The sequence below is a fragment of the Colossoma macropomum genome, unplaced genomic scaffold (genome assembly GCF_904425465.1).
Source record: "Colossoma macropomum unplaced genomic scaffold, Colossoma_macropomum, whole genome shotgun sequence".
In the NCBI taxonomy this organism is placed as follows: Eukaryota; Metazoa; Chordata; class Actinopteri; order Characiformes; family Serrasalmidae; genus Colossoma; species Colossoma macropomum.
In genome coordinates this window covers 53,804-80,266 of record NW_023494808.1, presented here as the reverse complement: position 1 = coordinate 80,266, position 26,463 = coordinate 53,804, and the positions used below count along the sequence as shown (strand labels likewise).

Here is a 26,463-nt window from a genome sequence, read left to right as displayed (position 1 = left end):
GCACCCTCATTATACTGCTGACTGTATGTCAAACCTTTATCTAGCACCCTCATTATACTGCTGACTGAACATCAACCTCTTATCTAGCACCCTCATTATACTGTTGACTGTACATCAAACCTTTATCTAGCACCCTCATTATACAGCTGACTGTACATCAATCTCTTATCTAGCACCCTCATTATACTGCTGACTGTACATCAAACCTTTATGTAGCACCCTCATTATACAGCCTACTGTACATTAACCTCTTATCTAGCACCCTCATTATACTGCTGACTGAACATCAACCTCTTATCTAGCACCCTCATTATACTGCTGACTGTACATCAAACTCTTATCTAGCACCCTCATTATACTGCTGACTGTACATCAACCTCTTATCTAGCACCCTCATTATACTGCTGACTGTACATCAACCTCTTATCTAGCACCCTCATTATACAGCTGACAGTACATCAAACCTCTTATCTAGCACCCTCATTATACTGCTGACTGTACCTCAACTCTGTTATCTGGCACCTTCACTATAATGCGTATTCTTTGATATCTTATTTTTAACTACTTTCACTAAATTATTTACTCTATTTCAATCTGTTATCTAGCACCTTCACTGTACTGCTTACTGTGTCAATTCATTATCTAGCACCCACAATATACTCCCCAAAGTTATCTAGTATCTACACTATACTGCTCAATGTATGTCAATCCATTTATCTAGCACCCTCACTATAATACTTGTCTAGCACCCACACTGTATCACATCAGCGTGTCATTCAGCCCCACAGTACATGTCTTACCATTATCTAGAACCCACACTATACTGCTTAATTTACAACCACGATATTACCAGCCCCACACTATACTTTCCTTTGATATCTAGCACCCACAGCATACTGTTCACTGTATGTCAACCCATTATACAGCACCTCAGTATACTGCTGATCTAGCACCCACACTATACTACTTACTATACGTCAACCCACTATCCAGTCCCACACTATACTTCCCATTGATATCTAGCACTCACACTATACTGCTTTACTATACGTCAACCCACTATACAGCCCCACACTATCCACTTCCCACTGTTATCTAGCACTCACTCTATACTGTCCACTGTACGCCAGTCTGTTATATAGCACACATACACTATTGAGCACCAGTGTTATATTTCTCATTTTAATCTAGCACCAACCTGTTATCTAGAACAGACCAAACTGTGTAAACTGGTGATCCACTGGGGGTTTGAGTTGCTTTAGCTTGTATTGAGCTGTCCAGATTTACCATTTTACTGTTCTAAAAGTCTAGAACCTAGTTCTGGATCTGCAGAGTGAGCATTCTGTAGACCAGAGGGGTCAAACTCAACCACTGAAAGGGCAATGTTAAAAAATCACAACAAATCCGTGGGCACCAAAAAACAAATATAGGACTGTAGAACAGACCTTAAAGTTCTACATGGATACTTTAAAAACCTTAAATAGCTACATCAGCTACAGATAATCCTTAAACCTCTTTAATTGTGCCCAGTTAGGAGGTTTTTAAGCCACACACCTGCCATCTTTCCTTTTTGTGGTATAACCGCTGTCCTATGTATTGTTGTTGGGGGAGTGGCGTCAGAGCACACGTTATGTTGCAGTGCATGCTGGGAGTTGTAGTGCAGCTCATTGTGAAACGGGCTAATATTAAGAGAAAATTAAAACTTTTCGTGGGTCGGATTGGATGGTGCCACGAGCCTCTTTTGGCCCACAGGCCTTGTGTTTGACACATGGGCTGTAGACTGTTGGTGGGATTAAGGTGGAGTTTCCGGAGGTTTCTGCTGAACTCAGCTTCACCACAGTCACACTGTCAGTATAAACTAAAGAGTTTATTAATTTCCTAATAATTGATTCATGTTTTTTTCAGTGTGAGGGAGATGAGTAACAACATGTTCCTGATGTCGGAGAGTGGCCCTTTCCTGGTTTACTACGATTTCATCACACCGTTCCTGTCTGGACAGATCGAAACAGGTAACGCAGCTGCATTCGAACGTTTAGCAAATTTAACCCTTTAAAGTTACAGTTTCTGATAATAAAGTCATGCTGAGGCTTCGTATGAGTCATTTCTGACTCGTCGTTCTCCTCTGAAAGACTCTTCACTGGTGCATGAACTATTCTGATTAAACTTTCACGTAGGCTTATAACGTAAGTGGTGTAACTGTCTGAGCGTTGGCCAGGGTCAAGAGGTTGGGAGTTTGATGCCCCAGCCATCCGTAAGTGGGAGTCTAAGAGATCGTGACTGTCCTCTGTGTCATTAACACAGGTGTCTGTTAGCTGATGTAACAGAATTAGCAGGAATTGACTCGGAGGAAGCACGTGCTAGCTAACGAGTGGGAATTGACATTAATACTTGAATTTTTTTTTTTTGCTTAGTTGGTTTTATTTTTAGTTTTAGTTTTTTTTTATTTTATTACTTTATTCGAAATTCTTCATTGCTTTTTCTGATTTGCATTAGTTGCATTTTAGTGGCTTATAATGTATTTTTCTTAATTTTTTTTTTTTTACTCCATAATTTTAACTGACCATTTAATTCAAACAATCTTGCTTGTTTAAATTTTATTTTGCGCATGTTTATCACTACTTTTCGTTTTCAGTTCTTGTATATCCTGTGTTGTCGTGCTCAGCTAGATTTCAAATTGATTGAATGATTGAACTCAAGAAAGGAAAACGGGGGACAAAATCTCCAACCAAATTCATATGATTGCGAAATGGAACTCGTTAATCTTTGTGAGAAGACTGGTAACAATTAGTCACCGCCAAACGAAGAAAACGTGTAACTTACCTGTTAAAACATTTAGCTTTTACTATTAGACACTTAAGTATGTTTGAGTGTTCAAACCCCTAAATGGTCAGGGCTCAGCCAGTTTACACTGAAGTCCCTGTAGTTACTGCATAGTAAGGCTTAGTGTGTAATAAACCTGAGATTTTATGGTTTTAAGTGTAGATACTGATTTTCACTCAACTATATTTTTGGCTCCACACTTCACTAGCCTTCACCTTCTCAGCCTAGTAGGATGGTGCGATGGAGGGAGAGCTACTTGTATACAATGTGTCATAAATGACAGAAAAATAAAAAAGTATCTGTTAGATTTTAAATTTGAATTAAAAACTTTAAAAATGTCATTTAATTTTTACATTTTAATTTAAATCTATGTAAGGCGAAGCATAAAGATGTTGGCCTGTAGACTCAACAGGTTCTGTGTGTGTAGCTACACTGAAAGCTACCTGTGAAAATGGACAAATGCAAGAAAGAAAATTACAATTGAAACTACAGAAATCAAAAAATAAGATGCGTTAAGAATTAAGAACATATGTATATATATATATATATATATATATATATATGTGTGTGTGTGTGTGTGTGTGTATGTATCACTGCTGTCCGAACAAAACCTCATATCTCCAAAATAGCAAGGAAAAACCATACTTTACTTTTAATGTAAGTCAATGGAACCAGAATTTTCTCCAAGTCATTTTGGGCCGTTTCTTTTGGTTCATTCATCATTAAATTTACACACAATGTAAAGGGCATTTTCAAATTATGACATCAACTGAAAAAAGCCCACCACTCCCAAAGCCCACCGCTGCTTTGAAGGTCCAAATACAAAGGTAAAATGTAAAAAGTGTATGTTTTTCATATATAACTGTACTTGAAATGTAGCTGAGTACTAAGTACAGTGCTAAGTGAAGTGCTTCAGCCCAGTTAATGAGGTGTTGTCCAGTGCTGAGAGCTGCAGATGGTTTCAGTGAGGTTGTCCAGGCCCCTTTAGCTCAGCCTGTTGCGTGTGGAGTCAGACAGACATTCAGAGGAGAACATAAAGAGGCTTTAGGGTGTGGAGTGACCACACTGTGAGTGACCAGACTGGTTAGTCCACCGGGTGGAGAGCTGAACTGGGTTAGAGGACACTGCAGGAATGAAGACAGACCACTTCCTGTACTGTTATGACTGAATGGCGCTGTGTATGCGGGAAAGAGACAATGTAAAGCAGGTGTGTTAGAGTTCACACGGGGCAGAACACGTGAGCAAAACCAAACACAGCGCTGTGAAAAAGTCTTAGACCCCTAAACACCTCGTTTAAAACCAATTACCTCAGCAGTTGGCCTGCTTTTACCAGTGAGATCATTATCAATTATATATAATTAGAATAAGTACCATCAGAAAAAACGTGAGAAATCATACAGTAAAAGTGCTGTATAACATAATATAAACACAAATAAACTTAAATACAGTAAAAGTGCTGTATAACATAATATAAACACAAATAAACTTAAATACAGTAAAAGTGCTGTATAACATAATATAAACACAAATAAACATAAATACAGTAAAAGTGCTGTATAACATAATATAAACACAAATAAACTGAAATACAGTAAAAGTGCTGTATAAAATAATATAAACACAAATAAACTTAAATACAGTAAAAGTGCTGTATAACATAATATAAACACAAATAAACATAAATACAGTAAAAGTGCTGTATAACATAATATAAACACAAATAAACATAAATACAGTAAAAGTGCTGTATAACATTATATAAACACAAATAAACTGAAATACAGTAAAAGTGCTGTATAACATAATATAAACACAAATAAACTGAAATACAGTAAAAGTGCTGTATAAAATAATATAAACACAAATAAACATAAATACAGTAAAAGTGCTGTATAACATAATATAAACACAAATAAACATAAATACAGTAAAAGTGCTGTATAACATAATATAAACACAAATAAACTTAAATACAGTAAAAGTGCTGTATAACATAATATAAACACAAATAAATACAGTAAAAGTGCTGTATAACATAATATAAACACAAATAAACATAAATACAGTAAAACTGCTGTATAACATAATATAAACACAAATAAACATAAATACAGTAAAAGTGCTGTATAACATAATATAAACACAAATAAACAAATACAGTAAAAGTGCTGTATAACATTAGAATAAACACAAATAAACATAAATACAGTAAAAGTGCTGTATAACATAATATAAACACAAATAAACTTAAATACAGTAAAAGTGCTGTATAACATAATATAAACACAAATAAATACAGTAAAAGTGCTGTATAACATAATATAAACACAAATAAACATAAATACAGTAAAAGTGCTGTATAACATAATATAAACACAAATAAACAAATACAGTAAAAGTGCTGTATAACATTAGAATAAACACAAATAAACATAAATACAGTAAAACTGCTGTATAATATTACATAAACACAAATAAACATAAATACAGTAAAAGTGCTGTATAACATTATATAAACACAAATAAACAAATCCTGTAAAAACGCTGTGTAACACTAAAGGAAAGGATGCATGTACATGCGACTGTACTCTGACTGACTGAATAGAATAGCGAGGTAGTTTGTTATGATTTTGAGTGAATCAGCTTTATTGATAACGGTCAATAAAATCACACAGTGTCTGTCTGGCTTTAGAGGACATTCAGCTACAGCTCAACCAGCAGTAAATGAACTGTAATTAAATGTGCAGCAGTGTGTCTCTGTGGAGGATGTGTAAACTTATTCACACTCAGAAAATCAACACAAACATGGAATTTGACCAGGGGTGCCCAAACTTCTGCATAAAAATGAATATATTTCACATAAAATAAGCAGAATTTTTATGTATTTAAGTATTTAGTTTTATTTAATAGTAACATTCAAAAAGAAATGATTATTGTGAAGTTAAAATCCTGATGAGAGGAATCATTACTCTGACAAAAACGTTGAAGATTTTGAGAAAAAGTCATTATTTTAAGATAAAAAGTCAAACTTTGGACACGTTAAGTTTAAATTCAGACGTCCTGCCGTCAGAGACAGACAGTGGGGGAGGGGACGGGGTGTTTGTCCTTTCTGATGTAAATGAGGATCTATAAAAAGATCAACTACCACAGAGAGTGGATGGACTGGTTAATGAAGTAGAACCTGTCAGTGTCTCTGACTCAGTGTCGCCCCCTGCAGGCGCCTGCATGACAAACAGCAGCTCTGAGTGGATCCGGATGAACCTGGCTGGATTCTCCGCCTGGGCCCCTCTGAGAGACCTGTACCTGCTCAGCAGAGACTTTAACGCTGTGAGTGAATCAGCTCTGTTTTATTTATTGATTATTTTTTTATTTTTATGATGACAGACATATAGTACATGAGGCAAACGAATAACGTAAAAAGCAGAACAAGCCAAACATGAAAAATAACGTCAAACAGGCAGTATAACGAACAAATAAAGAAGTATTATATTTATACACACACACACACACACACACACACACACACACACACACACATTCAGCACCTTTGTACCAAAACTACAGTACTCTACTGTAGTAATGTGTGTCAGTAATAACTGGGTAATGCTGCTTTGCTGTACAGCTCCAGCTCTATTTTAATAAGGACGGATGACGTACTGTCTTTTTCACTGCAGCCAACCATTAAAAACAATTACAAACAATTAAGAATAAAATGAACCTTGAAGCTGTTCAACCTATTGACTGTTTCTTCAGTGAGAAATGGATCTAAATACTGACAGAAGAACAGAAAACAGACAAGAGAAGAAATGATGAATTGCTGTTTATGTTAAAAGCATTTCTCAGTGGAAATCCTCACTGAATCAAAACATTAAAGGAAAAGTTCATTAATATTCATTAATGTCATTCAAAAAGAGGCATGGAGGAAAAAAAACAGCTTTTATTTACCTTTAAGTCCATTTTATATAATTTCATTTACCATTTAGTGTCTGTTTTCTTAGTTGTTTGTTGGTTTCTATGGTATTCCAGGTGGTTACTATGGTGTTGCTAGGGGGTTTCTATGGTATTACAGGTGATTACTATGGTGTTGCTAGATGGTTTCTATGGTATTCCAGATGGTTGCTATGGTGTTGCTAGGTGGTTTCTATGGTATTCCAGGTGGTTGCTATGGTGTTGCTAGGTGGTTGCTATGGTATTCCAGGTGGTTACTATGGTGTTGCTAGGTGGTTTCTATGGTATTCTAGGTGGTTGCTATGGTGTTGCTAGATGGTTTCTATGGTATTCCAGGTGATTACTATGGTGTTGCTAGATGGTTTCTATGGTATTCCAGGTGGTTACTATGGTGTTGCTAGATGGTTTCTATGGTATTCCAGGTGGTTACTATGGTGTTGCTAGGTGGTTGCTATGGTATTCCAGGTGGTTACTATGGTGTTGCTAGGTGGTTTCTATGGTATTCCAGGTGGTTACTATGGTGTTGCTAGATGGTTTCTATGGTATTCCAGGTGGTTACTATGGTGTTGCTAGGTGGTTTCTATGATATTCCAGATGGTTACTATGGTGTTGTTTGATGGTTTCTATGGTATTCCAGGTGGTTACTATGGTGTTGCTAGATTGTTTCTATGGTATTCCAGGTGGTTGCAATGGTGTTGCTAGATGGTTTCTATAGTATTCTAGGTGGTTGCTATGGTGTTGCTTGATAGTTTCTATGGTATTCTAGGTGGTTGCAATGGTGTTGCTAGATGGTTTCTGTGGTATTCCAGGTGGTCATTATGGTGTTGCTAGATGGTTTCTGTGGTATTCCAGGTGGTTATTCCGAACCCTTTTTCCAAGCGCTTCATGAAATTATCACCTAATGTAAAGAGCCTCTGCTCTGCTCAAGTCTTTAATAAACCAAAAAGTAAAACTTTGGGGTTTTTTGAACAGTTAAACTCTGTGTACTGTCAGTGTCGCTGACCTGATCGTCAGTTATCTGAAAGTGAATTGAATTTCTTGCTGCTGTTGTGTTACTGATAAAGGTTGAAAATGCTTGTTCACTCTGTGTTTCCTGGTCTGGTTTGATGCAGCTGGAGGCTTTAGACGTCCTCACCCCGAGACAGACAGCCGAGCTGATCGTGGAGAACCTCCCTCACCTTCCAGAGAAGAAGCAGGTCATCGACATCGTCTTCGACTTCTTACTGGGGGCACCAGTGCAGAGGAACCTGCCTGAAGTGCTCTTTAACCTCACTGGCCTCCTCGAACTGGTAAACATCTCCACTTTAGAGCTCAGCAGACACATCAATATTCTAATTACAGCAGGGTCATTAGGGTGGGGCTGTGGGTCAGATCTGATGGCAGTGTGTATCTGCAGGACGAGAGCTGTGAGGGTCAGTAAACTGTGGACTGTTATTATGATACTGTAAATGAGTAATGTGTGTTAATTCCTAATGAAATGGATGGAATGAAGTTTAAACTAAAAGCACAAATAAAATAAAAATAGAAATTACACTGTTTCCTTTCAGTCATCAGAGGGAAATTCCTCATCTTATCCTTGTAGAACATTCAATTATTTGAGATAATACTCTATAGAATATAGTTGTAGCCCTAATATCTTATCCTATCTATATTAAGAACTATATGTGAATGTCTGGGCAGTAATTTACTGAGAATCTTCTGTTGTGTTTGTTTATTCCAGGAGCGACTGGAGTGCTCATACATCCAGCAAATGTAAGTCTCACAGTTAAAGCCTACAGCAGTTTAGCTCCACCATTCAGCTACAGCAGTTTAGCTCCACCATTCAGCTACAGCAGTTCAGCTCCACCATTCAGCTACAGCAGTTTAGCTCCACCATTCAGTCTACAGCAGTTTAGCTCCACCCATTCAGCCTAGAACAGTTTAGCTCCACCCATTCAGCTACAGCAGTTTAGCTCCACCATTCAGCTACAGCAGTTTAGCTCCACCATTCAGCTACAGCTGTTTAGCTTCACCATTCAGCTACAGCAGTTTAGCTCCACCATTCAGCTACAGCAGTTTAGCTCCACCATTCAGCTACAGCAGTTTAGCTCCACCATTCAGCTACAGCAGTTTAGCTCCACCATTCAGTCTACAGCAGTTTAGCTCCACCATTCAGTCTACAGCAGTTTAGCTCCACCATTCAGTCTACAGCAGTTTAGCTCCACCATTCAGCTACAGCAGTTTAGCTCCACCATTCAGTCTACAGCAGTTTAGCTCCACCATTCAGCTACAGCAGTTTAGCTCCACCATTCAGCTACAGCAGTTTAGCTCCACCATTCAGTCTACAGCAGTTTAGCTCCACCATTCAGTCTACAGCAGTTTAGCTCCACCATTCAGCTACAGCAGATTTTTAATAAAAATTGATAAAACTCCTCTGTTATGTTGTGTTCAGAGCGCAGAGGTTGTACGCTGCTGTGGTTCCTATGGAGATGAAGCAGATCATACAGGACACCATCGACAGTCTGGGCCTAATCGCACCTGCAGGTACGCACCTCTCCACTATCATCATTATTATTATTATTATTATTGTTGTTGTTGTTGTTGTTATTGATAGTAATAATAATTATTATAATTATAATAATAAATACATTTTCAATAATCAGTTGAATTAACACACACGACTGATTAGATCATATACACACATTGATTCACTAAACCACTGTGATGTAAACCGCTGTGATTGGTCAGCACACTATAAACAAACACTGTGATTGGATCAATATCATGATCACGATTGATAAATGTTGTATGGTTCAGCGTTATATGAACGTCCTGAATAAAGATCTTTGGGTAATGTGTTTGATTTTCTACTCTTTGCAGATTGTTTGCTGCTGCCGCCTGCAACAGTAAGCAGTTTATTCATAATTATAATCTAAATGTATGGACTTCATGTTACTGCTGATTGACTTTTCTACTGTGATTAATACATACATACACTTACACTCACCAGTCATATATAAATATAAATACGTATATATGGTCAAATTCCATGTTGTTGATGTTCTGATGTTCTAAATAAGTGAACACGTCCTCTACAGAGACACACTTCTGCACATTTAACACACGTTTCCTGTTTATTTACTAAATTTAACATATTGGGGGACAAATTAAACAAAGATTGTGGCCTGTAAAACGTTATGGCACATTTTATATTCTATGTTTTATTTTTTTAATTTGTTAAACTCAGCAAGTAAATAAAAAATGCCCTGGAAATTAGCAGAGAAACGCCACATTTAAGTCTGTTTCCTGTAGAGGATCGTCAGCAGGAAATGACACGAATTAAGGCAAATAAAGTGAACTGAGATTTTGTGTTAAACATAGTTGTGCTAAATTCGTACCGACATGTAATTATAGATTCATCAGCAGTAGCTTTTGACTTCATCTGCTGAATTTAACATACTGGTTGCTGTTCTGTGTTTTATAATAAACAATTTTGCAGGTTTATTATTTAGATATATTATTTATGTAATTTTTATAAATTATATTAAATGATGTTATTTCTGTTACTCTATAAGATACCATAAGATTCTGTTCATAGTCAATTAAATACATTGTGCTATTGGCCACAGGTTTGTATGTTAGCAGCTGTATCGTTTACCCATCTGCACTGACATTTTGGACACATCTTCATTTTTCATAGCTCACTACTAAACATTCCAGACTTGTTGAGTATTAGCACTGTGTAATAATAATTTTCTTCATGCATTTTAGTTTAATATTAATAGGTATGATTCTTTAAAGCCGTAGTAAAACTAAACATATTTTTTTTAATCCACAGTGTCTGTCTATCCAAGTCAATGGTAAGAGTCTGTAGCAGAAAGTCTGATTCACTGTCTGCAGTGTGTTGTAATTTATTGTGTGATATTTATTTTTGATTTATTCCGGTTTTGTATCATTAAAAGTCTTGATCTTGTCGTCTTTTGGTGTTTTTCAGAATCTGTTATCTGTGCTGGAGTTAACAGGTACCGTCACTGTACATCAGCCTGTCTGTGTAGATAGTAATAATGATGTAAAGACGGTGTTTAAAATGTGCTTTATGTCCTCAGTACTGGACTGTTGGCTCAGATGAACATCAGCTGTGTGACCAGTGTGGCGGAGCTCGCCTGCTCACAGGTGACAGACAGAATAATAAACATCACATTTTCCACCTTGTTTATTAAGATTAACACACAAACTCTTCAAATAAACTGATAAAGAGACATCAGGTTAACTCTATACTGCGTGGACTGATACAAAAACACATCAAAATAGATTTTTAATGATTTTCCTCTTTGAAAATTGTAGAATTCATAGATCTTTAGGGGAAACTTTGCATCTTGTTGCCATACGGCTGCAGTGCACACAATGGGAACACATCAGGAACGCATACTGGGGGGATTATTATCGGGGGGGGGGTTATTTTAATCTTCTTTGCTGAATTAAGCCCAAATTACACAAATTAGCCAAATTAACCATAATAATTACATTTTTGTTTGTAAAAAATACACAATAAACACTTTGTTAAGCCCTTGTTATGATAAATACATCCAATTTTACATCCTATTAGTGTGTAATCGGCAACATCTGGTTCCTGTGCATTCTAGATAGTGTCGAGTAACAACTTCAGAGCTTATAGACTTCAAAAATGAGAGGTTTTTGCTTCCCATATTTTAAAGTAACAACCATTTAATGGCTGTTTGGAAACAGATAAACATACAAGCTGTGAATATTCCAGTTTCTCACTGATTTTAAGTTGATTTTAATGCTATTTTTGCAACAGATGTTGAATTTGTGGTGCAAACTGTCTTGATAATGTGTTTATCCTGGGAACAGTGATGATCAAAACTGAACTTTAGAATATGGAACATAGCAGCGTTAAACTCTTCATTAAGAGCTGTAAAGTGATCAGTTCCATAGGTCTAGAGCTGGTGTTGCTACCCAAATGTTAAGAAGAGCCATTTTGTCCTTTCAACAAAAATCAAACCACCTTGGGAGGCACAACATTTCATGTTCATTTTACCGTCTTGGCTGTAAACGTGTCTCAGTATGTGTTAATGGACTAGTATAGACTAAAAATATAAACGAAAACACAGACTCACTTTGCTCTGCTTTAAGCTTTAGCTCTGCTACAGCCGCTTTTCTCACATCTCCAGCAGGAAAACTTTTCCTGAAAAGTGAAATAATGTCTGGTAAAATGAAGCTGAAGTCGCTTCTCATTCACCAGCTTCTTGTTCAAATTTTCCAGTTCCACCTTAAATGTAACGGCTCCACCATTTAAGGTGGAATGAGACAATTTCACTTTAAGTCCATTCGTCTCCAAATCATCGATGTTCATCTTGAATCTCTCTCTTTGCCGTTTCGTTAGCTACTAGCTAGGCGAGACTGTTGTCTGTGTTGCTATGGTAACCAGCAGTCTGCGCTGATCTTCAGGGTTAAAGGGTGAATCAGCAGTTCTACATTAACTCCAGAGTTTAAGACCATTTATTGTTGAACTGTGTTGAACAATCAGCAGAGCTTTATTTTACTGTAAAGGAGGATTATTTTATTTTTACCTACTAATCTGATTCTGCTGTGGAGCCACAACAGGGCAGTAAAAGAGCCGCATGTGGCTCCGGAGAGACTATCTAGACCTTATAGGAATCAAATTCTGACAATTATAAACACATTCTACACCGTTTATAGTGCATTATTACAACTTTTCCATTTTGGAGTTTTTACTCCAACTGCGACAAATTAATAATGATTGATGGTAACACTTTATTTGGATAGTTCACTTTAGATGATTTGTAGATACTTAATGTACTTTTAAGTTACATTTAGCTAAATCTCAACTAAATTGACTATAATGTTCTTTATATTTTAACCTGCTCTAATCCTGACCCTGACCTTAACCTCAACCCACAACCTAAACCCAACACTCATCCTGGTCCTAGCTCTAACCCTGGTCCAAATCCTACAGATAGTTTGGTAATAATTTGAACATCTGTAGATGATCTATATGGGACTATAGTGGACAATCCAAATAAAATGAGATCTTATTTTCACATAACAGATGTTCATTTTTTTTTTTTGCTTTTTGCAAGGTTAATAAAAGTGTTTAATTTGGGCTTAAATGAACAAATAAACAACACAAAAATAAAGCGTTACTATTACACTGATAAAAACATGGAATGTAGAAAAGTTGAGGGTATTAATTTACTCCACTGTATGGATTGCAGATTGCACTTCCATTGCCAACAACTGTGTTTTGTTTTTCTATAAAACCCTTGGCAAGTAGTTTCATTTATGAAAAGGACACTGTAACTTGTGTCAGATCAGGTTTCTCATGTGATTTAAGTAATAAAATGATGAAATGTGACTTTTATATTGTGCTCAGACGTAAAAGGAAGTCATTGTTGCCTTATTGCAACACCTTGTTGTAAAGGCTTTAATACATTCTAAATGTTCTCCATTTGTGATCTGCAGTATTTAACACTCATTTCTTTTCATCCTGGAGATGTTTTTCTCCATGAGAACTGTCTGTCGAAAGGCCCTGATTTGGACATTTTCTCCTGCAGGTGACTGGACTGACCGCCGACGGCCTGGCGAAGCTGCTGAACTGTTCACTGTCCAACAATGTCACATACTCTAAAGAGATATGGAAACTGCTCTTCACTAAAGCTGATGGAGTCCTGACCCAAGCCCTCAACATCTTCTCCAGCAACATGGTACAAAAACAGCTTCATAACTGCTCATACAGAAACGTGCATTACAATCACTACTGTGCTTTACGGTAACTGCTAGTCTGTTCACTTTCACTTTCACTTTCAGTTCTACATACACAAAAATGTACATAATTATAATGAAAAAATGACTTAGGACAGCAGGACTTTAATAAAATACAAGAAATGAAGACGGTATTGAAAAAATAACTGACTCTAAATGTAGGTATTGTGATATAAACTGAGTCTGTTCTACAGTTTCTCATTAGACTGAATGAATAACCGACTCTAAATGTAGGTATTGTGATATAAACTGAGTCTGTTCTACAGTTTCTCATTAGGCTGAATGAATAACTGACTCTAAATGTAGGTATTGTGATACAAACTGAGTCTGTTCTACAGTTTCTCATTAGGCTGAATGAATAACCGACTCTAAATGTAGGTATTGTGATATAAACTGAGTCTGTTCTACAGTTTCTCATTAGGCTGAATGAATAACTGGCTCTAAATGTAGGTATTGTGATATAAACCGAGTCTGTTCTACAGTTTCTCATTAGGCTGAATGAATAACCGACTCTAAATGTAGGTATTGTGATATAAACTGAGTCTGTACTACAGTTTCTCATTAATATATTAATGAATAACTGACTCTAAATGTAGGTATTGTGATATAAACTGAGTCTGTTCTACAGTTTCTCATTAATATATTAATGAATAACTGACTCTAAATGTAGGTGTAGGTGATATATTTTGATATATCCATTGAATAAAGTGGTTCTTCTGTGGTTTTGCTCCATTTAACCTTTTTTGGCATCTTTATTTCTTTTTTTCAGGTTTTCCCGATCAGAGGCGTGTCTGCGTCCAACATTCTGGATGCGATTGTGGATGTTCGACTGGGGCAGTTCACTCCTAACAGTTATTACAGCGTTGATTTTATTAAATACCTGTTCAGCCATGAACTGAGGCCGTTCCTGCCGTCCGCTTCTAGAGATCTGCTCTACTGCATCAGCAGCAAGAACTTCAGCTGCCAAGCATACCAGCTGATGTAAGACTCATCACTATTATTGAGATCAGACCCTGATTACACCCTGATATTACACATCCAGCAAAGGTTGAATTAAACAAACACAATATAATCATGATAAAACACATCTTAGTCCTTTTTATTTTCCAGCGTGATGGAGTTCGGTGATCCGATCCTCTTCCTAGACGAGGCAGAGAAGCTGAGAGTGCTGAAAGATTTCATCCTGCCTTTCCTGACCAAGAACAGCACAGGTATTCATCAGGGATGTCCTGATACAGTTCCCCAAGATCCAGATCCAACAGAGTACTTTAATGTTGAGTATCGGCCGATACTGATCCAATCCAAGTACTTTGATGTTGAGTATCGGCCGATACCGATCCAATCAGAGCACTTTAATGTTGAGTATCGGCCGATACTGATCCAATCTGAGTACTTTAATATTGAGTATCGGCCGATACCGATCCAATCTGAGTACTTTAATATTGAGTATCGGCCGATACTGATCCGATCTGAGTACTTTAATATTGAGTATCGGCTAATACCGATCCGATCTGAGTACTTAAATATTGAGTATCGGCCGATACTGATCCGATCCGAGTACTTTAATGGTGAGTATTGGCTGATACCGATCCGATCTGAGTACTTTAATGGTATCGGCTGATACCGATCCGATCTGAGTACTTTAATGTTGAGTATCGGCTGTTACCAATCCGATCTGAGTACTTTAATGGTGAGTATCGGCCGATACCGATCTGATTAGAGCACTTTAATGTTGAGTATCGGCCGATACCAATTCGATCTGATTACTTTAACATTGAGTATCGGCTGATACCAATCCCAACTAAATATTTTAATGTTGAGAATTGGACGATACTTATCCAATCTGAGTACTTTAATGTTGACTATTGGCTGATACTGATCTGATACTGATCCGATCTGAGTACTTTAATGTTGAATATCAGTCAGTGCTGATCCAGTTTGAGTACTTTTATGTTGCGTATCGGCCAATACCTATCCGAACTGAGTACTTTAATGTTGAATATTGTCCGATTCCGATCTGAGTACTGTAATGTTGAGTATCGGCTGATACCAATCCGATCTGAGTACTTTAATGATGAGTATCGGCTGATACCAATCCGATCTGAGTACTGTAATGTTGAGTATCGGCCGATTCCGATCCGAGTACTGTAATGTTGAGTATCGTCCGATTCCGATCTGAGTACTGTAATGTTGAGTATCGGCCGATTCCGATCCGAGTACTGTAATGTTGAGTATCGTCCGATTCCGATCTGAGTACTGTAATGTTGAGTATCGGCCAATACCGATGTGATCTGAATATTTTGTCATTGTGTTCCAGATCCAGCCTGTGTTTCCAGCACTAACAGCAGTGTTGAGTGGCTGCTGAGGAACTTTGGGCCGTTTGCTGAGTTAATGAACCTCAGACAGCTGATCTCACTGAACCCCCACTTTAATCCGGTATGAATTAGTGCAGAAGGTGGAGATGATCTCCTACCTGTGAAGTGAGTGAACTGAAGTCTCTCTCTCTGTGCAGCTGCTGGCTCTGCCGTATCTGACTCCGCTCCAAACAGCAGAGCTGATAGTGGAGGATCTTCCTACTCTTCCAGATAAAGAGTCCACCATCAACAGCGTCTTTGACTTCCTGCTTCAGTCATCATGGCAACACAGACTTCCTGAAGTTCTACAGGACATCCTCATGATGGTAATGAAGACAGGACTCAGCAGTTTAGCCCCACCCATTCAGCCTACAGCAGTTTAGCCCCACCCATTCACTCTACAGCAGTTTAGCCCCGCCCATTCAGCCTACAGCAGTTTAGCTCCACCATTCACTCTACAGCAGTTTAGCCCCGTCCATTCAGCCTACAGCAGTTTAGCCCCACCCATTCACTCTACAGCAGTTTAGCCCCGCCCATTCAGCCTACAGCAGCTTAGCCCTGCCCATTCACTCTACAGCAGTTTAGCCCCGCCCATTCAGCCTACAGCAGTTTAGCCCCACCCATTCACTCTACAGCAGTTTAGCCCCGCCCATTCAGCCTATAGCAGTTTAGCCCCACCCATTTAGTCTACAGCAGTTTAGCCCCACCCATTCAGTCTACAGCAGTTTAGCCCCACCCATTCAGTCTACAGCAGTTCCACATTCATTGTGAATTTATCAGGAGTGTTTCAGCCTGGACTGCTTTTTGAATGAGGCAGCCAATCAGCACAGAGCTCATTTACATATATCAGTCTCAACGGCACAGTTACAAGAACAGCCTGTTGTTTTTACATTGTAATTTAATTGCTAGAAAATGATCATGAAGGAATGATTTATGACTGTTTTTGGTACATAAACCCACAGAAACGTCATAAGTGAACCTAAAAAATGTAGAATATGAAAACGATCTTTCAGAGATCTTTTCATTGATGGCTGCTGTGTCAGTTTGTCAAGGTTTAAAGCGCTTAATAAGCAGTTTTAATAAGCTGATGTGTTTGATGCTTCATTTGTACAGCGCGTGATGCCCTGCAGCTCCTACACTGTGATGTAAGTTAATCTGTGAAGCTGTTTGGCTTTTCTTTTACTTTCTGTCCTCTCTTGGTTTTGTCTTTCAGCAGAGTCTCTGTTTTCATCTGTGTTTTTCGGTTTCAGCTCCCGGAGGCTGTTCTGGGCTTTAGCGCTCGTTTCTCAGGATTCAGAGCCCGAGATTTTCCGTTTAGTGACGCTGCTGGAGCAACTCGCCCCTCAACGTACGTCTGCATACCACCAGTTTAGCCTTTTGAGCTACTCAAATATTCATATCTTTAAAATAAACAGCATTCCGACGTCCCAGCGGGTGGTTCAGAACGTGTTAGTGTAAGTGGTGTAGATATGTTTATTTTAATAACTGTATGAAGTTTTAATATATGAAACGTTTTCCTCTTTGCAGATTGTCCGATGACTCCACTTCCTACTGTAAGCTTCTGCATTTAATCGGTTCTGATTGTTTCTGCTTACTGTTCTCTGTTTACTAGGGTTTTCTAGTAAAGGCAGTGGTTCTATTTAGAACCATTTTCATGCTTGAATGTTTCTTTGCATAGTAAATTTTTTCTTCAGATTGATGGAGAATGTGCTGTATATGGTTCTGTAGCACCAAAAATTGTTCTGCTATTGTTACAATGTCAAGATTGTGACAGTACTAGAACTCTATTGGTCATATTTAGAACCATTTTTAAATGTTTTTTGCTAAAGAACTCTTGAGGAACTGCCTTTTGTAAGTGTGTAGTCCTAATGGTTCCAAATAGAATCTTTGCCTTCACTAAAGAAGTCTGGAAGAACCGCCTTTTTAAAAGTGTAGAACTCATGGTTCCACAGAGAATCATTGCCTTTACTAAAGAACCTTTGAAGAACTGTCATTTTCTAAGAGTTTAGAACGTATGGTTCTAAATTGAGCCATTACTTTTACTTAAGAACTCTAGATGAACGGCCTTTTTAAAACTGTAGAACTTATGCTTTTAAATAGAATAATTGCCTTTACTGAAGAACCTTTAACGAATTGTCTTTTGTAGGAATGTAGAACTCATGATTCTAAACTGAACCATTGCCTTTACTAAAGAACCCTAGAAGAACCGTCTTTTTGTAAGGGTTTAGAAATTATGGTTCTAAACTGAGCCATTGCCTTAACCAAAGAACCCCAGAGGAACTGCCTTTTTTAAAAGTGCAGAACTCATGATTCTAAATAGAACAATTGCCTTTACTAAAGAACCCTTGAAGATCTGTCTTTTTAGGAGTGTGGAACTCCTTCCACAGAGAACCATTCCATTTATTAAAAAAACTCTTGAAGAGCTGTCTTTTTTAAGTGTGTAGAACAAATGGTTCTAAATAGAACATTGCCCTTACAAAAGAACCCCTGAAGAACCATCTTTGTAAGTGTGCACTGTTGACTGTTGTTAATGAAACTGTAACTCACTGTTTCTGTTGAACTGTTTCAGTGCTTCGTCACGACTGTTAACGGTGAGTCCACATTAGAACCACTCAGCGCTGTTAAACTGCAGTACTGACTGTACGATTTATTGATCCTTTAACTGAAGATATTGTAAAGATAAATTAGTGAAACGCTGCCGTTGTTTATGTTTCTACTTATCATCTGTAATTTGTGAAAAATCATCACAGTATAATGTTTTTCTCTGATTGACTGAACAGAGAGTCAGATCTGCGAGGGGGTCAGCAGGTATGAGCAACAACTCAATAACGACAATAAAACGATTAAACATCGTGTAGAATTGTGTAAAATAGTGAAACGTGTAACAATCTGTTCTTCTTTTAGACCTTCTAGTGAGGAGCTCCTGAAGGAACTGCACAACGGCTCCTGTGTTTTCAGATTAGAGCAGTACGCCTGCTCTCGGGTCAGTCCTGACCTCTTTAACCCACTCATACCCGACACTTACCTTCAGAACAATTCAGCTACAGAGATGATCATTTGTGTAGTTATATCAGAAGTGGGAACAAGTACTAAGTTGCAAATAACAAGTATATCTCAAGTCTTGACACTTGAGTCCCGAGTCAAGACAGTCATGTCTCGATTCAAGACCAGAGTCAGTACAGGCAAGTCTCATGTCGAGCCACTAGTCAGTACAGGCAAGTATCAAGTCGAGTCTCGAGTCAGTACAGGCAAGTCTAAAGTCCCGAGTCAGTCCTGCCAAGTATCAAGTCGAGTCCCAGGTCAGTACAGGCAAATCTAAAGTCTCCAGTCAGTACACCCAAGTCTCAAATTGAGTCCTGAGTCAGTACAGGCAAGTCTAAAGTTGAGTCCCAAGTCAGTACAAGCAAGCATCAAGTCCCGAGTCAGTAGAGGCAAGTCTCATATCGAGCCACTAGTCAGGACAGGCAAGTATCAAGTCGAGTCTGTAGGTATTGTGATATAAACTGAGTCTGTTCTACAGTTTCTCATTAGGCTAAATGAATAACCGACTCTAAATGTAGGTATTGTGATATAAACTGAGTCTGTTCTACAGTTTCTCATTAGGCTGAATGAATAACCGACTCTAAATGTAGGTATTGTGATATAAACTGAGTCTGTTCTACAGTTTCTCATTAGGCTGAATGAATAACCGACTCTAAATGTAGGTATTGTGATATAAACCGAGTCTGTTCTACAGTTTCTCATTAGGCTGAATGAATAACTGACTCTAAATGTAGGTATTGTGATATAAACTGAGTCTGTTCTACAGTTTCTCATTAGGCTGAATGAATAACCGACTCTAAATGTAGGTATTGTGATATAAACCGAGTCTGTTCTACAGTTTCTCATTAGGCTGAATGAATAACCGACTCTAAATGTAGGTATTGTGATATAAACTGAGTCTGTTCTACAGTTTCTCATTAGGCTGAATGAATAACCGACTCTAAATGTAGGTATTGTGATATAGACTGAGTCTGATTGTGAACTCTGTTTTCAGCTGGATGGATTCAGCAGTAAAGACCTGGCTTCACTTCTGCGCTGCAGTCTGTACAACAACGTTATTTATCCAAACGCCGTGTGGAAGCTGCTGTTTATGAAAGAAGACAACATCCTGAATCAGGCTCTGCTCATCTTCTCCAACATGGCGGGGAACCAGGTAAGCAGACATTCGTATGAAACAGATAGTTCAGGTTCTGAAATCTGATTGGTCGAGCCACATTTAAAGATGTTATAAAATACATGATGTAAGTTATTAAAAAAGTGTTGTTCCTGAAATTCCCTATGCCTGTTTCGTAGCTTGGCAACCTGTTAAAGAACTGCATTTCTGAGTGTAAAAAGTGTTCATTGCAGTTATTATTAGTAATATATTAAATTATATATTGGACAGGTGTATTATATAGTCGTATACAATGATACTAGATCTAGTGTTAGCTGAAACTGTGGCTATACAGTTAGCATTACTGTTTTAGACCATTAGCTCATCTGAAGGGGCTGCCTTAGTTACCTGTCCAAGACGAAACCCTTACCAGTTTAACCCACAGTGACCAAAACTCTTTCTAAATAATTTGTGTACCTGTTTGCTGCTTAATTTCCCTTCATGCTGCTGATTTAGTTAGCATGCTGGCACCAGCTTACACGGTCTGTGAGTTATAGTAAGAGTAAGAATTACTGTATGTTAACACAGAGAGAAGAATCAGGTATTCAGACATGTTTGTTTTTGTTTACTAATAAAGTCCAAAGTGCATATCCACTTCAAATATACACACTTATGGTTTTTTGTCTTTGTGCTTATAAATATTAACAAAGAATTATGTATTGATAAGAACAAAGACAGGTTTTAAAAAACAAAACTGATAGAAAAAAGTTACAGATACTGTATTACAATATACACACGCATATAAAGGTCAATAATAAAAATAAGTCAAGTTCTTCCTATTAATGTAGCAACAATAAAAATGTTTTCATGCAAACTGCACCTAGTGTTATTATAAAAGATGTTTTAGATGTTTTGCCATTAGCTTTAGGCAACAAATAGCAGTCATGGTGAAGGTGAAGGAGCTTCCTGAAGTTCTCAAGAGGAACGTTATTAAACAACACTGGAATAGAAGAAGCTGCAGAGACTTGCAAAGACCGTAGCCATACTGTCAGTGGAGACAGTTTGATAATATTTAAGTGTAGAGTTCATGGACGTTCATGTGCAGGAGTACCACGCAGGATTTCTCCTGGACTGATGATGGGAAAGGTAAGAGAGAAGACAGCAGTCACTGGAGAAGATCTGCAGGATCTGAAAGCAGCAGAACGACAAGGAATGAACTGAACTGCAATCATCTTTGTTCCTCCCCACACTAAACTCCTCTGATTAAAAAGAAGAACCGAGTGTCCAAAATTTGCACACGAGCATTTAGACAAATCAGAACTGTTTGTCCACCAACTGTTCTTAAGAAGAAATTTCTCCTTAAACCCACTTACGCAGTTCTGACGAAGACTCTGACTCACCAACGTTCTCTATGTGGGGATTTGTTCTCAGGTGAGAACAGAATCTACACACTCAAGAGCACAGAGGTGAGAACAGTTCTGCGCTTTAAGAACACGACATAAATCTGACCGAGACTTTTTCTTAGGACCTTTCGCTAGAACACATCGGAGAACAAACTTATTGCTGAAAAAGGTGCAATGTTCTCTGATCAGAAGAAACAGAAAAAGAAGAAAAAACTGTTTGGTGGTGACTCAGCTTGTCAGGTTTGGAGAAAGAAGTGTCTGATCCTGAGAGCTCCCACAGTGAAGCATGGTGGTGGGAGCATCATGATCTGGAGCTGCTTCTCTGTAAACGATACTGGACGCCAGTGCTACGTACCATCAAAGGAAACATGAATGGACTGATGTAGTGGGAGATATTGGAGGAGAATCTCATCAGCCAAGAAACTGAATCTGGAAATAGACGTTTTAACAAGACAACAATTCCAAACACTCAGTCAGAACAACTCCAGCCTGGTTTCGAAAGAAGCTGAAGGTGGTTGCATGGATGAGCTGATCTTCTGACTGAATCACACTGAACCTTTCTGGAAATTCTTCAAATTGTAAGTCTGTCAAAGGGAACCTCTCAGGGAACTGAAGATGGTTTGCTGGGAGAAATGGACCAAAACTGAACCTCAGTGCTACAAAAAGCTATTTGCTTCTCACTTTAGACATCTTGAAGCCATAATCACAAAGTATAAATGTTATTAATTTGTGGTGTTTGAATATTTTTCCCCAAGCAATTCAATTTAGTTTTTTAAGCATATTATTGTTCATGCTTATCAATACAATACTGATAAGTACAAAGTCAAAACAAACCGGCCTTCCAAGTTGCATAATAAGATTGCAGATTTAAGATTTGATTCATAAAACTTCATGAAGATTTGATGTCAAATAATAAATCAGCTTTAGCCCGTGAAATCAAGCGCCATTTACGTATCATTTACATGAAGCACGCCCTAATTCATGCAGATGTTTCGGTAGGGAGCCAATAAAAAGATATCATTCAGCGGCTTGTGAGCCAATAGCGGTGCTCCTACGTGGAGTTTGAGATGCAGCAGTGAGTGCACAGCTCCCCCTACCGACCAAACCTTACAGAGTTAAAATTGCTCAGTTTTCATACGTTCTTCACAAGGAAGGTAAACCAGTAGTCGGTAGAAAAGAGTTGCAGGACGATCTTAAATCTATAAAAACGTCTTTTTTGTCATCTCCTCAGTCTCTGCCCATCAGAGGTGCTGCTGTATCTAACGTTCTGGACGTGATTGGTGAAGTTCGGATGGAGCAGTTCACTCCTCAACAGTGGAATGATGCAGCTTTCATCAGCAGGTTCTTCAGGGAGAACCTGAGGCCGTATCTGTCGTCCGTGTCCAGAAACTTTCTCTCCTGTTTAATGACCAAGAACCTCAGCTGCCAAACCTTCCAGGACATGTAAGAGTTCTCTTTAGTCAAAAAATCCCCACCCATTCAGAAACAGCAGTTTAGCCCCACCCATTCAGCTACAGCAGTTTAGCCCCACCCATTCAGCTACAGCAGTTTAGCTCCACCATTCAGCTACAGCAGTTTAGCTCCACCCATTCAGCTACAGCAGTTTAGCTCCACCCATTCAGCTACAGCAGTTTAGCTCCACCCATTCAGTCTACAGCAGTTTAGCTCCACCATTCAGTCTACAGCAGTTTAGCTCCACCATTCTCAAACATAATAAGTGGACCTCAGAGGAAAAAATAAAATATAAGAAACAAGAAAATATGAGTAAGAAAATAAGAAAATGTAGAATATGAGCTTTTAAGCACCACTACACTTCTTTTAATCCCCCTATTTTCTAGTTTTTGCTGTGTATCACTTCATTAACTGTAATGTTTGCTTTCTCAGTCTGCAGGAGTTCAGTTCTGAGTCCATCTACATGGATGCTGTCAATCATGAGAGAGAGAACGTCCTCAACGACTTCATCCTGCCTTTCATGCACAGGAATACTAGAGGTATTTCATAAAACTTCATACTTCTACACGTGTACATGTTTACATTTTAGGTTTGTGCATATGCTGTGATACTTAAACATATATATGTATATATATATATACATATATATATATATATATATATATATATATATATATATATATATATATATATATATATATATAAATCACCACACTTTCCTCAAAGCTTGTGGAGGTGTTCAGTGTCTCTAATAGACTTGATTATGTTATTTCTGACACTGTATGACTCACTGTTATCTATAAACATAAGCGACAGTACATTAGCATAGCGATAAATAGTTGCAGCCATCTCAAAGCCTGAAATTTGGTGCAGTTTGAGGCAAGTGAGTAATGATTTAGGCAGCAGCTAATTGGGTTATAGGCTTCCATTACTTGGTAGCTATATTAGCCTCGTAGCTCCAGTGCTACACTACATTAGCAACTGCATTTGCAATATGGGGACACTGTGTAAATTTGATTTTCTACCAAAAATAATGTTTTATGCTTTTTTATCTTCACTATCCATGCAAATATTTCCTCTACAGTCACTGTGTATTTAGCTGTCTCAATGTAAATGTGTTCCAGATCCAGGCTGTGTTTCCAGCACTAACAACAGTGTTGAGTGGCTCCTGAGGAACTTTGGGCCATTTGCTGAGTTCCTGTCCCTCAGAGACCTGATCTCACTCAACCCCCACTTTAATCCAGTGAGTTTCAGAAGACTAAAATGTATAATACAGATAATATTTGAAATTGTTTTACATAAAGTTGAACATATCACATTTGGCAAGGGTTACTTTGCGCAAAATTCCTATGAGAATGGGAGATACTTAAGCATGTGAGATGATGTAAAAGTGTTGATGGGTGACACATAAGCCTTTTTCGAGAGATGTAGGAGCCCTGGGTGATATTGAAACGTTGGGAAGTGTTGAAGCATTGGGAGCGCATTGTTGGGAGGTGTTGAAGCATTGGGAAAGCGCAGAAGTGGCGGGAGGTGTTGAAGCATTGGGAGAGCAGAAGTGTCAGGAAGTGTTGAAGCATTGGGAGAGCAGAAGTGTCGGGAGGTGTTAAAGCATTGGGAGAGCGCAGAAGTGTCGGGAGGTGTTGAAGCATTGGGAGAGCGCAGAAGTGTCGGGAGGTGTTGAAGCATTGGTAGAGCGCAGAAGTGTCGGGAGGTGTTGAAGCATTGGGAGAGCGCAGAAGTGTCGGGAGGTGTTGAAGCATTGGGAGAGCGCAGAAGTGTTGGGAGGTGTTGAAGCACTGGGAGAGTGCAGAAGTGTCGGGAGGTGTTGAAGCATTGGGAGAGTGCAGAAGTGTCGGGAGGTGTTGAAGCATTGGGACAGTGCAGAAGTGTCGGGAGGTGTTGAAGCATTGGGAGAGCGCAGAAGTGTCGGGAGGTGTTGAAGCGTTGGGAGAGCGCAGAAGTGTCGGGAGGTGTTGAAGCATTGGGAGAGCGCAGAAGTGTCGGGAGGTGTTGAAGCATTGGGAGAGCGCAGAAGTGTTGGGAGGTGTTGAAGCATTGGGAGAGCGCAGAAGTGTCGGGAGGTGTTGAAGCATTGGGAGAGCGCAGAAGTGTCGGGAGGTGTTGAAGCATTGGGAGAGCGCAGAAGTGTCGGGAGGTGTTGAAGCGTTGGGAGAGCGCAGAAGTGTCGGGAGGTGTTGAAGCGTTGGGACAGTGCAGAAGTGTCGGGAGGTGTTGAAGCATTGGCAGAGCGCAGAAGTGTCGGGAGGTGTTGAAGCATTGGGAGAGTGCAGAAGTGTTGGGAGGTGTTGAAGCATTGGGAGAGTGCAGAAGTGTCGGGAGGTGTTGAAGCATTGGGAGAGCGCAGAAGTGTTGGGAGGTGTTGAAGCATTGGGAGAGCGCAGAAGTGTCGGGAGGTGTTGAAGCATTGGGAGAGCGCAGAAGTGTCGGGAGGTGTTGAAGCATTGGGAGAGCGCAGAAGTGTTGGGAGGTGTTGAAGCACTGGGAGAGTGCAGAAGTGTCGGGAGGTGTTGAAGCATTGGGAGAGCGCAGAAGTGTCGGGAGGTGTTGAAGCATTGGGAGAGCGCAGAAGTGTTGGGAGGTGTTGAAGCATTGGGAGAGCGCAGAAGTGTCGGGAGGTGTTGAAGCATTGGGAAAGTGCAGAAGTGTCGGGAGGTGTTGAAGCATTGGGAGAGCAGAAGTGTCGGGAGGTGTTGAAGCATTGGGAGAGCAGAAGTGTCGGGAGGTGTTGAAGCATTGGGAGAGTGCAGAAGTGTCGGGAGGTGTTGAAGCATTGGGAGAGTGCAGAAGTGTCGGGAGGTGTTGAAGCATTGGGAGATATAGGAGTGTTGGGAAGTTTATTTAGGCCATGATTATTTTAGAGTCCTTCAGTGGATTGTTCGATGCTCATACACGTCAAACTCATCATGTACAACAAGATACAATATGCTGTACTGTTTTACCCTTTCTTTATCTCTCTCTCTCTCTCTCTGTCTCTCTCTCTCTCCCTCTCTTTCTCTCTCTCTCTCTCTTTCTCTCTCTAGGTTCTGGCATTGCCCTATCTCACGCCACTGCAGACTGCAGAGCTGATGGTGCTGGACGTTCCTGGAATTCCGAATGATTATGCCATTAACTCAGTGTTTAATTTCCTGATCGAGTCTCCAGGAGCCCACAGAATGTCTGATGTTCTGAGTTCCCTCTTTTATCTCTCTCCCACGGTAATGTCCACATGCCCGGTCATGTTCTGTTTCAGCTCTTACCTGCACAGTCAGGTCTGAAAGCAGCACTGTGTATGTTTGGGGATTTGGAGACTCCTCTGGTGGAAATATGTAACTGCAAGCATCTTGAAGAAGTACATTTTTGTAATGTCGGTTTGTTTATTGTCTTTTTTCTAATGTCACATTTTAACTGATTTGAACTCCCTCTGTACCCCTCAGGTCACCATACAATGCACCTCCTATAAACTTATGTAAGTATAAGATGTGACATGATTTTCATAAAATGTTTCTAAATTACTGAACTAGGTTTGTGATGTTTGTTGGTTTAAGTGATGTATAACAGTATGAATAAT

General features: G+C 39.0%; 1 protein-coding gene across 1 annotated transcript in view; it reads left to right on the top strand.

The window, feature by feature from the left end:
- Positions 1-26,463, top strand: part of LOC118797672 — a gene marked incomplete at its 3' end in the record, with an annotated part of 103,295 nt that overhangs the window by 23,217 nt on the left and 53,615 nt on the right. Inside the window, exons 15-40 of the mRNA XM_036556948.1 lie at positions 1,906-2,009; positions 6,038-6,147; positions 7,881-8,057; positions 8,489-8,520; positions 9,200-9,291; positions 9,628-9,653; positions 10,586-10,607; positions 10,742-10,769; positions 10,854-10,920; positions 13,344-13,493; positions 14,321-14,532; positions 14,662-14,762; positions 15,869-15,987; positions 16,064-16,231; positions 17,019-17,050; positions 17,156-17,253; positions 17,433-17,458; positions 18,475-18,496; positions 18,686-18,713; positions 18,810-18,888; positions 19,942-20,100; positions 22,675-22,886; positions 23,328-23,434; positions 24,020-24,138; positions 25,937-26,110; positions 26,330-26,361. Coding sequence (XP_036412841.1) covers positions 1,906-2,009; positions 6,038-6,147; positions 7,881-8,057; positions 8,489-8,520; positions 9,200-9,291; positions 9,628-9,653; positions 10,586-10,607; positions 10,742-10,769; positions 10,854-10,920; positions 13,344-13,493; positions 14,321-14,532; positions 14,662-14,762; positions 15,869-15,987; positions 16,064-16,231; positions 17,019-17,050; positions 17,156-17,253; positions 17,433-17,458; positions 18,475-18,496; positions 18,686-18,713; positions 18,810-18,888; positions 19,942-20,100; positions 22,675-22,886; positions 23,328-23,434; positions 24,020-24,138; positions 25,937-26,110; positions 26,330-26,361 — 2,496 coding nt within the window. The remainder of the gene's footprint in view (positions 1-1,905; positions 2,010-6,037; positions 6,148-7,880; positions 8,058-8,488; positions 8,521-9,199; positions 9,292-9,627; positions 9,654-10,585; positions 10,608-10,741; positions 10,770-10,853; positions 10,921-13,343; positions 13,494-14,320; positions 14,533-14,661; positions 14,763-15,868; positions 15,988-16,063; positions 16,232-17,018; positions 17,051-17,155; positions 17,254-17,432; positions 17,459-18,474; positions 18,497-18,685; positions 18,714-18,809; positions 18,889-19,941; positions 20,101-22,674; positions 22,887-23,327; positions 23,435-24,019; positions 24,139-25,936; positions 26,111-26,329; positions 26,362-26,463) is intronic.